Source organism: Oncorhynchus masou, unplaced genomic scaffold (genome assembly GCF_036934945.1).
Source record: "Oncorhynchus masou masou isolate Uvic2021 unplaced genomic scaffold, UVic_Omas_1.1 unplaced_scaffold_984, whole genome shotgun sequence".
NCBI lineage: Eukaryota > Metazoa > Chordata > Actinopteri > Salmoniformes > Salmonidae > Oncorhynchus > Oncorhynchus masou.
The window spans coordinates 183,885-200,000 of record NW_027016357.1 but is presented as its reverse complement, the minus strand read 5'-3'; the positions used below and the strand labels follow the sequence as shown (position 1 = coordinate 200,000).

Genomic DNA, 16,116 nt, shown 5'->3' with positions numbered 1-16,116 from the left:
AACGGTAGTGTGTATGATCAGTAACAGCAGTGGCTATGATCAGTAACGGTAGTGGCTATGATCAGTAACAGTAGTGGCTATGATCAGTAACAGCAGTGGCTATGATCAGTAACAGTAGTGGCTATGATCAGTAACGGTAGTGTGTATTTAGAGAGGGACTGAGAGTCCAGGCGAGTCCACGTTATCTCCTCCCGTCTCCTCTAATACTTCAATAAGAGACGTTCACACATCAGTGGAAAATCGATCTCTGTTCAGTCATGCAGTGTCGACTGAAGGGAAGTCTGGGGCCGTATATGTACTGTATCAAAGTAGGACTGCTGATCTGGGATCAGTTTAACCTTTTAGATTGTAATGAATAACATTACATGGACGAGGGCACCAGGAGCCGTATGTACTGTGTCAAAGTAGGACTGCTGATCTAGGATCAGTTTAACCTTTTAGATTGTAATGAATAACATTACATGGACCAGGAGCCGTATGTACTGTATCAAAGTAGGACTGCTGATCTGGGATCAGTTTAACCTTTTAGAGTGTTATGAGTAAGATCGCAGAGACAACGAGGGATCTGATTCTAGATCAGTCCTCCTGCTCTGAGATGCTTGATATATATGAGCCCTGAAGGGAACTGCAGGATAAGGGTGTTGCCACGAGAAAAGGTCAACCAGTGAAGAACAAGCACCATTGTAAATACAACCCTTATTTATGTTTGTTTATTTATCTTCTCCTTTTGTACTTTTAACTATTTGCACATCGTTCCAACACTTGTATATAGACATTATAATATGACATTTTGAAATTATTTTGGAACTTTTGTGAGTGTAATGTTTTATTGTTCATTTTTGATTGTTTTGTTTATCTATTTCACTTGCTTTGGCAATGTTAACATATGTTTCCCATGACAGTAAAGCCCCTTGAATTGAATTGAATTAACAGAGTGAAGTTCCATCTAGTTAAAGCCTTATTCTAAAATGGATTCCATTTAAAAAGATCCTTACCAATCTAAACACAATGGAGCGGCAGGGTAGCCTAGTGGTTAGAGCGTTGGACTAGTAACCGCAAGTTCAAATCCCCGAGCTGACAAGATACAAATCTGTCCTTCTGCCCCTGAACAGGCAGTTAACCCACTGTTCCCAGGCCGTCATCGTAAATAAGAATTTGTTCTTAACTGACTTGCCTGGTTAAATAAAGGTAAAATAAAAATAAAAAACAATACCCCATAATGACAAAGCGTAAACAGGTTTTTAGAAAAAAATTCAAATGTTATAACAATTTAACTGAAATACCTTCTTTACATAAGTATTCAGACTCTTTGTTATGAGACTCGAAATTGAGCTCAGGTGCATCTTGTTTCCGTTGATCATCCTTGAGATGTTTCTACAACTTGATTGGAGTCCACCTGTGGTAAATTCAATTGATTGGATATCATTTGGAAAGGTCCCACAGTTGACAGTGCATGTCAGAGCAAAAACCAAGCCATGAGGTCAAAGGAATTGTCCATAGAGCTCAGAGATAAGAATTGGGTCGAGGCACAGATCTGGGGAAGGGTACCAAAACATTTCTGTAGCATTTAAGGTCCACAAGAACACAGCTGGCCTCCATCATTCTTAAATGGAAGAAGTATGGAAGCACCAAGACTCTTCCGAGAGCTGGCTGCCCGGCCAAACTGAGCAATCGGTGAAGGGCCTTGGTCAGGGAGGTGACAAATAACCTGATGGTCACTCTGACAGAGCTCCAGAGTTCCTCTACAACTATTTATACAACTATTATACAATTATATAATACAACTATTTCTGCAGCACCACCAATCAGGCCTTTAATTTTGCACGCCCAATTTTTTCAGTTTTTGATTTGTTAAAAAAGTTTGAAATATCCAATAAATGTCATTCCACTTCATGATTGTGTCCCACTTGTTGTTGATTCTTCACAAAAAAATACAGTTTTATATCTTTATGTTTGAAGCCTGAAATGTGGCAAAAGGTCGCAAAGTTCAAGGAGGCCGAATACTTTCGCAAGGCACTGTATATCCACCATAATTTGCAAATAAATAAATTAAAAATCCTGCAATGTGATTTTCTGGATTTTTTTTTTTTCCTCATGTTGTCTGTCATAGTTGAAGTGGACCTATGATGAAAATTACAGGCCTCTCATCTTTTTAAGTGGGAGAACTTGCACAATTGGTGGCTGACGAAATACTTTTTTGCCCCACTGTACTTAACCCTAGTTGTAAAAGGTGTGTCCTCTCTCTATCTCTCTCCTTGCAGTGACCAGCATCACCCTGGTGGAGCTGGGTCTGATGTCAAACTCTGCCATCCTCCTCCTCCTCAGTGAAGTCCTCTTCCTCATCATCACACTCCTCTACTACTACCACCTGGGTCGCAGGACCAAGAAGACCCAGAACCATACACATAGTGCTGATTAGACCCAGAGCCATACACATAGCTCTGATTAGACCCAGAACCATAGATATAGCAGCTCTGATTAGACCCAGAACCATACACATGGCTCTGATTAGACCCAGAGCCATACACATAGCTCTGATTAGACCCAGAACCATAGATATAGCAGCTCTGATTAGACCCAGAACCATACACATAGCTCTGATTAGACCCAGAACCATACACATAGCTCTGATTAGACCCAGAACCATACACATAGTGCTGATTAGACCCAGAACCATACACATAGCTCTGATTAGACCCAGAACCATACACATAGTTCTGATTAGACCCAGAACCATAGATATAGCTCTGATTAGACCCAGAACCATAGATATAGCAGCTCAGATTAGACCCAGAACCATAAACATAGCTCTGATTAGACCCAGAACCATAGATATAGTGCTGATTAGACCCAGAACCATAGATATAGCAGCTCTGATTAGACCCAGAACCATACACATAGTTCTGATTAGACCCAGAGCCATACACATAGCTCTGATTAGACCCAGAACCATAGATATAGCTCTGATTAGACCCAGAACCATAGATATAGCAGCTCAGATTAGACCCAGAACCATAAACATAGCTCTGATTAGACCCAGAACCATAGATATAGCAGCTCTGATTAGACCCAGAACCATAGATATAGCAGCTCTGATTAGACCCAGAACCATACACATAGTTCTGATTAGACCCAGAGCCATACACATAGCTCTGATTAGACCCAGAACCATAGATATAGCAGCTCAGATTAGACCCAGAACCATAAACATAGCTCTGATTAGACCCAGAACCATAGATATAGCAGCTCAGATTAGACCCAGAACCATAGATCTAGTTCTGATTCGACCCAGAACCATATATATAGCTCTGATTAGACCCAGAACCATAGATATAGCAGCTCTGATTAGACCCAGAACCATAGATATAGCAGTTCTGATTAGACCCAGAACCATAGATATAGCAGCTCTGATTAGACCCAGAACCATACACATAGCTCTGATTAGACCCAGAACCATAGATATAGCAGCTCTGATTAGACCCAGAACCATACACATAGCTCTGATTAGACCCAGAACCATACACATAGCTCTGATTAGACCCAGAACCATAGATATAGCAGCTCTGATTAGACCCAGAACCATAGATATAGCAGCTCTGATTAGACCCAGAACCATACACATAGTTCTGATTAGACCCAGAGCCATACACATAGCTCTGATTAGACCCAGAACCATAGATATAGCAGCTCAGATTAGACCCAGAACCATAAACATAGCTCTGATTAGACCCAGAACCATAGATATATTAGCAGAACTCATAGATTAGACCCAGAACCATAGATCTAGTTCTGATTAGACCCAGAACCATAGATATAGCTCTGATTAGACCCAGAACCATAGATATAGCTCTGATTAGACCCAGAACCATAGATATAGCAGTTCTGATTAGACCCAGAACCATAGATATAGCAGCTCTGATTAGACCCAGAACCATACACATAGCTCTGATTAGACCCAGAACCATAGATATAGCAGCTCTGATTAGACCCAGAACCATACACATAGCTCTGATTAGACCCAGAACCATACACATAGCTCTGATTAGACCCAGAACCATAGATATAGCAGCTCTGATTAGACCCAGAACCATACACATAGCTCTGATTAGACCCAGAACCATACACATAGTTATGATTAGACCCAGAACCATACACATAGTTCTGATTAGACCCAGAACCATAGATACAGTTCCTATTATACCCCTCTCCCCAAACAGTGTTAGAACTATCAATTTGATATCATGGATGGTCAGTCCTTGCATCCATAGCTCTGTCTATGAATTTGAGAGTGTTTACAAATCTCCAACCCCATCCCTCAGCTTTTGACCAAAACAGAGGCGGGGTGGACACGTCGTTATTGTTTCAACTGCAGATTGCCCCTTGACGGTCAGCTCAGATAAACACCTTGTCACATGGTTTAGATTGTGGCTCCAAATGCAACACTCCAGTCAACATGACTGCTTGGTGCTTACGCTGCCCAAATGGCCCCCTATACTTACCCCACATAGGACTCTGTTCAGAAGTAGTATACTATATAGGGAATAATGGCCCCCTATACTATACCCCAATAGGACTCTGTTCTATAATAGTACACTATATAGGGAATAGGGCTCTGGTCTATAGTAGTGCACTATAGTAGTGCACTATATAGGGAATAGGGCTCTGGTCTATAATAGTACACTATATAGGGAATAGGGCTCTGGTCTATAGTAGTACACTATATAGGGAATAGGGCTCTGGTCTATAGTAGTACCACTATATAGGGAATAGGGCTCTGGTCTATAGTAGAACCACTATATAGGGAATAGGATTTGCTTGTTCTTTTGGTCATAGATGTCCCATTGTGCTATTTGTCCTTATGTTTTTCCCTTGATCCCCATTAATAGGCACCTGTGCCTCGTTTCTCTAATTGTATTTAAACCACTGCTCTGTGTTTGTATGTTAGGGAATAGGACTCTGTGTCTGTTTTTTGTTTTGTTTAGTAGTTTCTTTTGACCACCTTTTGGATTTGCCATAGGGAATAGGTGTCTGCTGGGTTTTGACTATTCGTGGCTCAGTAAGTGACTGTTTCTCACTAGACCCAGGTTCGAAACCGGGTCCTGACAGAATAGGGCTCTGGTCTATAGTAGTACCACTATATAGGGAATAGGGCTCTGGTCTATAGTAGTACCACTATATAGGGAATAGGGCACTGGTCTATAGTAGTACCACTATATAGGGAATAGGGCTCTGGTCTATAGTAGTACCACTATATAGGGAATAGGGCTCTGGTCTATAGTAGTACCACTATATAGGGAATAGGGCTCTGGTCTATAGTAGTACCACTATATAGGGAATAGGGCTCTGGTCTATAGTAGTACCACTATATAGGGAATAGTGCTCTGGTCTATAGTAGTACCACTATATAGGGAATAGTGCTCTGGTCTATAGTAGTACCACTATATAGGGAATAGGGCTCTGGTCTATAGTAGTACCACTATATAGGGAATAGGGCTCTGTTTTATAGTAGTGCCACTATATAGGGAATATGGCTCTGGTCTATAGTAGTACCACTATATAGGGAATAGTGCTCTGGTCTATAGTAGTACCACTATATAGGGAATAGTGCTCTGGTCTATAGTAGTACCACTATATAGGGAATAGGGCTCTGGTCTATAGTAGTACCACTATATAGATAGGGCTCTGTTTTATAGTAGTGCCACTATATAGGGAATATGGCTCTGGTCTATAGTAGTACCACTATATAGGGAATAGGGCTCTGGTCTATAGTAGTACCACTATATAGGGAATAGGGCTCTGTTTTATAGTAGTGCCACTATATAGGGAATATGGCTCTGGTCTATAGTAGTACCACTATATAGGGAATAGGGCTCTGGTCTATAGTAGTACCACTATATAGGGAATAGTGCTCTGGTCTATAGTAGTACCACTATATAGGGAATAGGGCTCTGGTCTATAGTAGTACCACTATATAGGGAATAGGGCTCTGTTTTATAGTAGTGCTATATAGGGAATATGGCTCTGGTCTATAGTAGTACCACTATATAGGGAATAGGGCTCTGGTCTATAGTAGTATCACTATATAGGGAATAGGGCTCTGGTCTATAGTAGTACCACTATATAGGGAATAGGACTCTGGTCTATAGTAGTACCACTATATAGGGAATAGGGCTCTGTTTTATAGTAGTGCCACTATATAGGGAATATGGCTCTGGTCTATAGTAGTACCACTATATAGGGAATAGGGCTCTGGTCTATAGTAGTACCACTATATAGGGAATAGGCTCTGGTCTATAGTAGTACCACTATATAGGGAATAGGGCTCTGGTCTATAGTAGTACCACTATATAGGGAATAGGGCTCTGTTTTATAGTAGTGCCACTATATAGGGAATATGGCTCTGGTCTATAGTAGTACCACTATATAGGGAATAGGGCTCTGGTCTATAGTAGTATCACTATATAGGGAATAGGGCTCTGGTCTATAGTAGTACCACTATATAGGGAATAGGACTCTGGTCTATAGTAGTACCACTATATAGGGAATATGGCTCTGGTCTATAGTAGTACCACTATATAGGAATAGGACTCTGGTCTATAGTAGTACCACTATATAGGGAATATGGCTCTGGTCTATGGTAGTACCACTATATAGGGAATAGGGCTCTGGTCTATAGTAATACCACTATATAGGGAATAGGGCTCTGGTCTATAGTAATTATATAGGGAATATGGCTCTGGTCTATAGTAGGACCACTATATAGGGAATAGGGCTCTGTTTTATAGTAGTACCACTATATAGGGAATAGGGCTCTGGTCTATAGTAGTACCACTAATAGGGAATAGGGCTCTGGTCTATAGTAGTACCACTATATAGGGAATAGGGCTCTGTTTTATAGTAGTGCCACTATATAGGGAATAGGGCTCTGGTCTAAAGTAGTACCACTATATAGGGAATAGGGCTCTGGTCTATAGTAATACCACTATATAGGGAATATGGCTCTGGTCTATAGTAGTACCACTATATAGGGAATAGGGCTCTGGTCTATAGTAGTACACTATATAGGGAATAGGGCTCTGGTCTATAGTAGTACCACTATATAGGGAATAGGGCTCTGGTCTATAGTAGTACCACTATATAGGGAATAGGGCTCTGGTCTATAGTTCCACTATATAGGGAATATGGCTCTGGTCTATAGTAGTACCACTATATAGGGAATAGGGCTCTGGTCTATAGTAGTACCACTATATAGGGAATAGGGCTCTGGTCTATAGTAGTACCACTATATAGGGAATAGGGCTCTGGTCTATAGTAGTGCACTATATAGGGAATAGGGCTCTGGTCTATAGTAGTACACTATATAGGGAATAGGGCTCTGTCTATAGTAGTACCACTATATAGGGAATAGGGCTCTGGTCTATAGCAGTACCACTATATAGGGAATAGGGCTCTGGTCTATAGTAGTGCACTATATAGGGAATAGGGCTCTGGTCTATAGTAGTACCACTATATAGGAAATAGGGCTCTGGTCTATAGTAGTACCACTATATAGGGAATATGGCTCTGGTCTATAGTAGTACCACTATATAGGAATAGGGCTCTGGTCTATAGTAGTACCACTATATAGTGAATAGGGCTCTGTCTATAGTAGTGTACTATATAGGGAATAGGGCTCTGTTTTATAGTAGTAGGACCACTATATAGTGAATAGGGCTCTGGTCTATAGTAGTGCACTATATAGGGAATAGGGCTCTGGTCTATAGTAGTACCACTATATAGGGAATAGGGCTCTGGTCTATAGTAGTACCACTATATAGGGAATAGGGCTCTGGTCTATAGTAGTACCACTATATAGGGAATAGGGCTCTGGTCTATAGTAGTACCACTATATAGGGAATAGGGCTCTGGTCTATAGTAGTACCACTATATTGTGAATAGGGCTCTGGTCTATAGTAGTACCACTATATAGGGAATAGGGCTCTGTTCTATAGTAGTACCACTATATAGTGAATAGGGCTCTGGTCTGTAGTACCACTATATAGGGAATAGGGCTCTGGTCTATAGTAGTACCACTATATAGGGAATAGGGCTCTGGTCTATAGTAGTACCACTATATAGGGAATAGGGCTCTGGTCTATAGTAGTGTACTATATAGGAATAGGGCTCTGGTCTATAGTAGTACCACTATATAGGCAATAGGGCTCTGGTCTACAGTAGTGTACTATATAGGGAATAGGGCTCTGGTCTATAGTAGTGTACTATATAGGGAATAGGGCTCGGGTCTATACCACTATATAGGGAATAGGGCTCTGGTCTATAGTAGTGTACTATATAGGGAATAGGGCTCGGGTCTATAGTAGTACCACTATATAGTGAATAGGGCTCTGGTCTATAGTAGTGCACTATATAGGGAATAGGGCTCTGTTTTATAGTAGTACCACTAATAGGGAATAGGGCTCTGGCCTATAGTATGCACTATATAGGGAATAGGGCTCTGTTTTATAGTAGTACCACTATATAGGGAATAGGGCTCTGGTCTATAGTAGTACCACTATATAGGGAATAGGGCTCTGGTCTATAGTAGTACCACTATATAGGGAATAGGGCTCTGGTCTATAGTAGTACCACTATATAGTGAATAGGGCTCTGGTCTATAGTAGTACCACTATATAGTGAATAGGTCTCTGGTCTATAGTAGTACCACTATATAGGGAATAGGGCTCTGGTCTATAGTAGTACCACTATATAGTGAATAGGGCTCTGGTCTATAGTAGTACCACTATATAGGGAATAGGGCTTGGTCTATGTAGTACCACTATATAGTGAATAGGGCTCTGGTCTATAGTAGTACCACTATATAGTGAATAGGGCTCTGGTCTATAGTAGTACCACTATATAGGGAATAGGGCTCTGTACCACTATGTAGTGAATAGGGCTCTGGTCTATAGTAGTACCACTATATAGGGAATAGGGCTCTGGTCTATAGTAGTACCACTATATAGGGAATAGGGCTCTGGTCTATAGTAGTACCACTATATAGGGAATAGGGCTCTGGTCTATAGTAGTACCACTATATAGGGAATAGGGCCCTGTTCTATAGTAGTGCCACTATATAGGGCATAATGGGGTGCCATTTTTCATGCTCACTTCGATCCCAGTTTCATTGAGCCCCAACCACTTAAATCCGTTGTGTTCATAGATAAAGCTCTGGTTTAATTTTGTTTAGGAAAGAAGCTTTTTATATCTGATTGCCAAATAATAAGGTGATTGTATTTTGCGATATGCCACTTATTACAACACACGTGTGCTAGTATCTGAACATGTGCCCGCAGACAGAGAACAGTGTTGTTTTCAGACTGTGGGTCTCTTCTGTACTACTGTCCCGTGAGTCATGGAGAACTGTCCTGTTTGGGGAACCCTGGGTTAGGGGCAGAACTTGTGTGTAGAGAGTGAACATACTTTAATGGGTTGGGACAAGCGTTGATCATTTGAGTCAGCTGTGTTGTGCTCGGGGCAAAAAACGAAACCCCCAGGGACCGAGTTTGGAAAACCCTGGGTTAAAGTTGAACTTGTGTGTAGAGAGTGAACATAATTGGCAGGACATGATATATATTTTAAGACACACAGCTTTGTCTGTTCATGTTGGTCTGGCTCAGAGAACGACTACTGTTGTCTAATGTCCTCCTTCATGTTGGTCTGGGTCAGAGAACAACTACTGTTGTCTAATGTCCTCCTCCATGTTGGTCTGGCTCAGAGAACAACTCTAATGTCCTTCATGTTGGTCTGGGTCAGAGAACGACTACTGTTGTCTAATGTCCTCCTTCATGTTGGTCTGGCTCAGAGAACAACTACTGTTGTCTAATGTCCTCCTTCATGTTGGTCTGGCTCAGAGAACAACTACTGTTGTCTAATGTCCTCCTTCATGTTGGTCTGGGTCAGAGAACAACTACTGTTGTCTAATGTCCTCCTCCATGTTGGTCTGGCTCAGAGAACAACTCTAATGTCCTTCATGTTGGTCTGTCAGAGAACGAGTACTGTTTCATGTTGTTGGTCTGGCTCAGAGAACAACTACTGTTGTCTAATGTCCTCCTCCATGTTGGTCTGGGTCAGAGAACAACTACTGTTGTCTAATGTCCTCCATGTTGGTCTGGGTCAGAGAACAACTACTGTTGTCTAATGTCCTCCATGTTGGTCTGGGTCAGAGAACGACTACTGTTGTCTAATGTCCTCCTCCATGTTGGTCTGGCTCAGAGAACAACTACTGTTGTCTAATGTCCTCCTTCATGTTGGTCTGGGTCAGAGAACACTACTGTTGTCTAATGTCCTGTTTCATGTTGGTCTGGCTCAGAGAACAACTACTGTTGTCTAATGTCCTGTTTCATGTTGGTCTGGCTCATGTTGGTCTGGGTCTGGCTCAGAGAACAACTCTAATGTCCTTCATGTTGGTCTGGGTCAGAGAACGAGTCTAATGTCCTCCTTCATGTTGGTCTGGCTCAGAGAACAACTACTGTTGTCTAATGTCCTCCTCCATGTTGGTCTGGGTCAGAGAACAACTACTGTTGTCTAATGTCCTCCATGTTGGTCTGGGTCAGAGAACAACTACTGTTGTCTAATGTCCTCCATGTTGGTCTGGGTCAGAGAACGACTACTGTTGTCTAATGTCCTCCTCCATGTTGGTCTGGCTCAGAGAACAACTACTGTTGTCTAATGTCCTCCTTCATGTTGGTCTGGGTCAGAGAACGACTACTGTTGTCTAATGTCCTGTTTCATGTTGGTCTGGCTCAGAGAACAACTACTGTTGTCTAATGTCCTGTCATGTTGGTCTGGCTCAGAGAACGACTACTGTTGTCTAATGTCCTCCTCCATGTTGGTCTGGCTCAGAGAACAACTACTGTTGTCTAATGTCCTCCTTCATGTTGGTCTGGGTCAGAGAACGACTACTGTTGTCTAATGTCCTTTTTCATGTTGGTCTGGCTCAGAGAACAACTACTGTTGTCTAATGTCCTCCTCCATGTTGGTCTGGGTCAGAGAACGACTACTGTTGTCTAATGTCCTGTTTCATGTTGGTCTGGCTCAGAGAACCACTACTGTTGTCTAATGTCCTCCTTCATGTTGGTCTGGCTCAGAGAACAACTACTGTTGTCTAATGTCCTCCTTCATGTTGGTCTGGCTCAGAGAACAACTACTGTTGTCTAATGTCCTCCTTCATGTTGGTCTGGCTCAGAGAACAACTACTGTTGTCTAATGTCCTCCTCCATGTTGGTCTGGGTCAGAGAACAACTACTGTTGTCTAATGTCCTCCTTCATGTTGGTCTGGCTCAGAGAACGACTACTGTTGTCTAATGTCCTCCTCCATGTTGGTCTGGCTCAGAGAACAACTACTGTTGTCTAATGTCCTCCTTCATGTTGGTCTGGGTCAGAGAACGACTACTGTTGTCTAATGTCCTGTTTCATGTTGGTCTGGGTCAGAGAACAACTACTGTTGTCTAATGTCCTGTTTCATGTTGGTCTGGCTCAGAGAACAACTACTGTTGTCTAATGTCCTCCATGTTGGTCTGGGTCAGAGAACGACTACTGTTGTCTAATGTCCTCCATGTTGGTCTGGCTCAGAGAACCACTACTGTTGTCTAATGTCCTGTTTCATGTTGGTCTGGCTCAGAACGACTACTGTTGTCTAATGTCCTCCTCCATGTTGGTCTGGCTCAGAGAACCACTACTGTTGTCTAATGTCCTCCTTCATGTTGGTCTGGCTCAGAGAACAACTACTGTTGTCTAATGTCCTCCTCCATGTTGGTCTGGCTCAGAGAACAACTACTGTTGTCTAATGTCCTCCTTCATGTTGGTCTGGGTCAGAGAACAACTACTGTTGTCTAATGTCCTGTTTCATGTTGGTCTGGCTCAGAGAACAACTACTGTTGTCTAATGTCCTCCTCCATGTTGGTCTGGGTCAGAGAACGACTACTGTTGTCTAATGTCCTGTTTCATGTTGGTCTGGGTCAGAGAACAACTACTGTTGTCTAATGTCCTGTTTCATGTTGGTCTGGCTCAGAACGACTACTGTTGTCTAATGTCCTCCTCCATGTTGGTCTGGCTCAGAGAACCACTACTGTTGTCTAATGTCCTCCTTCATGTTGGTCTGGCTCAGAGAACAACTACTGTTGTCTAATGTCCTCCTTCATGTTGGTCTGGCTCAGAGAACAACTACTGTTGTCTAATGTCTCCTCCATGTTGGTCTGGCTCAGAGAACGACTACTGTTGTCTAATGTCCTCCATGTTGGTCTGGCTCAGAGAACGACTACTAATGTCCTCCTCCATGTTGGTCTGGGTAATGTACTGTTGTCTAATGTCCTCCTCCATGTTGGTCTGGGTCAGAGAACGACTCTGTTGTCTAATGTCCTGGTCATGTTGGTCTGGGTCAGAGAACGACTACTGTTGTCTAATGTCCTGTTTCATGTTGGTCTGGGTCAGAGAACAACTACTGTTGTCTAATGTCCTCCATGTTGGTCTGGCTCAGAGAACAACTACTGTTGTCTAATGTCCTCCTCCATGTTGGTCTGGCTCAGAGAACAACTACTGTTGTCTAATGTCCTCCTCCATGTTGGTCTGGCTCAGAGAACGACTACTGTTGTCTAATGTCCTGTTTCATGTTGGTCTGGCTCAGAGAACAATGTCCTGTTTCATGTTGGTCTGGCTCAGAATGTTGTCTAATGTCCTCCTCCATGTTGGTCTGGCTCAGAGAACAACTACTGTTGTCTAATGTCCTGTTTCATGTTGGTCTGGCTCAGAGAACGACTACTGTTGTCTAATGTCCTCCTTCATGTTGGTCTGGCTCAGAGAACAACTACTGTTGTCTAATGTCCTCCTTCATGTTGGTCTGGCTCAGAGAACAACTACTGTTGTCTAATGTCCTCCTGGTCATGTTGGTCTACTGTTGCTAATGTCCTCCTTCATGTTGGTCTGGCTCAGAACGACTACTGTTGTCTAATGTCCTCCTTCATTTGGTCTGGGTCAGAGAACAACTACTGTTGTCTAATGTCCTCCTCCATGTTGGTCTGGCTCAGAGAACAACTACTGTTGTCTAATGTCCTGTTTCATGTTGGTCTGGGTCAGAGAACAACTACTGTTGTCTAATGTCCTTTTCATGTTGGTCTGGCTCAGAGAACAACTACTGTTGTCTAATGTCCTCCTCCATGTTGGTCTGGGTCAGAGAACCACTACTGTTGTCTAATGTCCTCCTTCATGTTGGTCTGGCTCAGAGAACCACTACTGTTGTCTAATGTCCTCCTCCATGTTGGTCTGGCTCAGAGAACAACTACTGTTGTCTAATGTCCTTCATGTTGGTCTGGGTCAGAGAACTCTGTTGTCTAATGTCCATGTTGGTCTGGCTCAGAGAACAACTACTGTTGTCTAATGTCCTCCTCCATGTTGGTCTGGGTCAGAGAACAACTGGTCTGGTCTGGGTCAGAGAACAACTACTGAATGTCTATGTTGGTCTGTTGTCTAATGTCCTCCTCCATGTTGGTCTGGCTCAGAGAACAACTGCTGTTGTCTAATGTCCTCCTTCATGTTGGTCTGGGTCAGAGAACGACTACTGTTGTCTAATGTCCTGTTTCATGTTGGTCTGGCTCAGAGAACAACTACTGTTGTCTAATGTCCTGTTTCATGTTGGTCTGTCTCAGAACGACTACTGTTGTCTAATGTCCTCCTCCATGTTGGTCTGGCTCAGAGAACCACTACTGTTGTCTAATGTCCTCCTTCATGTTGGTCTGGCTCAGAGAACAACTACTGTTGTCTAATGTCCTCCTCCATGTTGGTCTGGCTCAGAGAACAACTACTGTTGTCTAATGTCCTCCTTCATGTTGGTCTGGCTCAGAGAACGACTACTGTTGTCTAATGTCCTGTTTCATGTTGGTCTGGCTCAGAGAACAACTACTGTTGTCTAATGTCCTCCTTCATGTTGGTCTGGCTCAGAGAACAACTACTGTTGTCTAATGTCCTCCTCCATGTTGGTCTGGCTCAGAGAACGACTACTGTTGTCTAATGTCCTCCTCCATGTTGGTCTGGCTCAGAGAACGACTACTGTTGTCTAATGTCCTCCTCCATGTTGGTCTGGGTCAGAGAACAACTACTGTTGTCTAATGTCCTCCTTCATGTTGGTCTGGCTCAAAATGTCTAATGTCCTCCTCCATGTTGGTCTGGGTCAGAGAACCACTACTGTTGTCTAATGTCTGTTTCATGTTGGTCCTCTGTTGTCTAATGTCCTCCATGTTGGTCTGGGTCAGAGAACCACTACTGTTGTCTAATGTCCTGTTTCATGTTGGTCTGGCTCAGAGAACCAATACTGTTGTCTAATGTCCTCCATGTTGGTCATGTTGGTCTGGCTCAGAGAACCACTACTGTTGTCTAATGTCCTCCTTCATGTTGGTCTGGCTCAGAGAACGACTACTGTGTTCTGTACTAGTATATGTTGTATTAAAGGACAATAACACTGGTTTTGTTCTGTACTAATATATGTTTTATTAAAGGACAATAACACTGGTTTTGTTCTGTACTAATATATGTTTTATTAAAGGACAATAACACTGGTTTTGTTCTGTACTAATATATGTTTTATTAAAGGACAATAACACTGGTTTTGTTCTGTACTAATATATGTTGTATCAAAGGACAATAACACTGGTTTTGTTCTGTACTAGTATATCTTGTATAAAAGGACAATAACACTGGTTTTGTTCTGTACTAATATATGTTGTATTAAAGGACAATAACACTGGTTTTGTTCTGTACTAATATATGTTGTATTAAAGGACAATAACACTGGTTTTGTTCTGTACTAATATATGTTGTATTAAAGGACAATAACACTGGTTTTGTTCTGTACTAATATATGTTGTATTAAAGGACAATAACACTGGTTTTGTTCTGTACTAATATATGTTGTATTAAAGGACAATAACACTGGTTTTGTTCTGTACTAATATATGTTTTGTATTAAAGGACAATAACACTGGTTTTGTTCTGTAGTAATATATGTTGTATTAAAGGACAATAACACTGGTTTTGTTCTGTACTAATATATGTTGTATTAAAGGACAATAACACTGGGTTTTTTCTGTACTAGTATATGTTTTATTAAAGTACAATAACACTGGTCTTGTTCTGTACTAGTATATGTTGTATTAAAGGACAATAACACTGGTTTTGTTCTGTACTAATATATCTTGTATAAAGGACAATAACACTGGTTTTGTTCTGTACTAATATATGTTGTATTAAAGGACAATAACACTGGTTTTGTTCTGTACTAATATATGTTGTATTAAAGGACCACAACACTGGTTTTGTTTTGTGGGACTTAAACATTCTTCCATGTGTTTATGTTTTTTTGCTGGACTGACTGAAGGATAATTGTTCAGTCTGGGATAATGTGACACAAGGAAAACGAATCAATCAGGACAATGTTTCAGTTTAATCCTCCCACTCAGCAGGTATTTTATGTTCGGCAGTCCATCAAAAAGGTACATTTCAAAAAAAAAAATCGTACTTCAGCTTTTGGGTCGTGGAAACTGGGCCGTTGCTTCTGCATCGAGGTCGAGAGAACATACTAGAAGCGTTCTTCAGAAAACAACAGAAGGTTTAGGACACTTTGTGTCACACGTTGGATCTGACGTGCTTTAAATAAATAAAAATGGTTGTTTTGACACTTCTACAGAGATGTAGTTTTCTGTGGGGGGGGGGGGGGGGGGGGTATGGTATCACGTCTGATTTGAACCTTCTCTGAACACCAAGCCGTTTGAATATCTCGTATTCGAATACAGGAAGTTCACTGTCTCTGCATCCAGGCACGTCTCTATCTTTCAGTGCATTTATTATTTTTTTATTTTACCTTTATTTTACCAGGCAAGTCAGTTAAGAACAAATTCTTATTTTCAATGACAGCCTAGGAACAGTGGGTTAACTGCCTGTTCAGGGGCAGAACGACAGATTTGTACCTTGTCAGCTCGGGATTCGAACTTGCAACCTTTCGGTTAGTCCAACGCTCTAACCACAGGCTACCCTGCCGCATTTGGGACCACGGTGGATTTGTCATCATGAACGGCATCAATGCTTTAGGAA

The 16,116-nt window shown here is 41.9% G+C and overlaps 1 protein-coding gene and 1 pseudogene across 1 annotated transcript in view; both read left to right on the top strand.

The window, feature by feature from the left end:
- The window catches only part of LOC135538571 (tumor protein p53-inducible protein 11-like), a 40,356-nt gene extending 37,937 nt beyond the window's left edge, over positions 1-2,419 (top strand). The window contains exon 6 of the mRNA XM_064964462.1: positions 2,262-2,419. Coding sequence (XP_064820534.1) covers positions 2,262-2,419 — 158 coding nt within the window. The remainder of the gene's footprint in view (positions 1-2,261) is intronic.
- An 11,837-nt stretch (positions 2,420-14,256) lies between these two features.
- On the top strand, positions 14,257-15,401 carry LOC135538569 (keratin-associated protein 10-8-like; annotated as a pseudogene).
- The last annotated feature ends 715 nt before the right edge of the window (positions 15,402-16,116 follow it).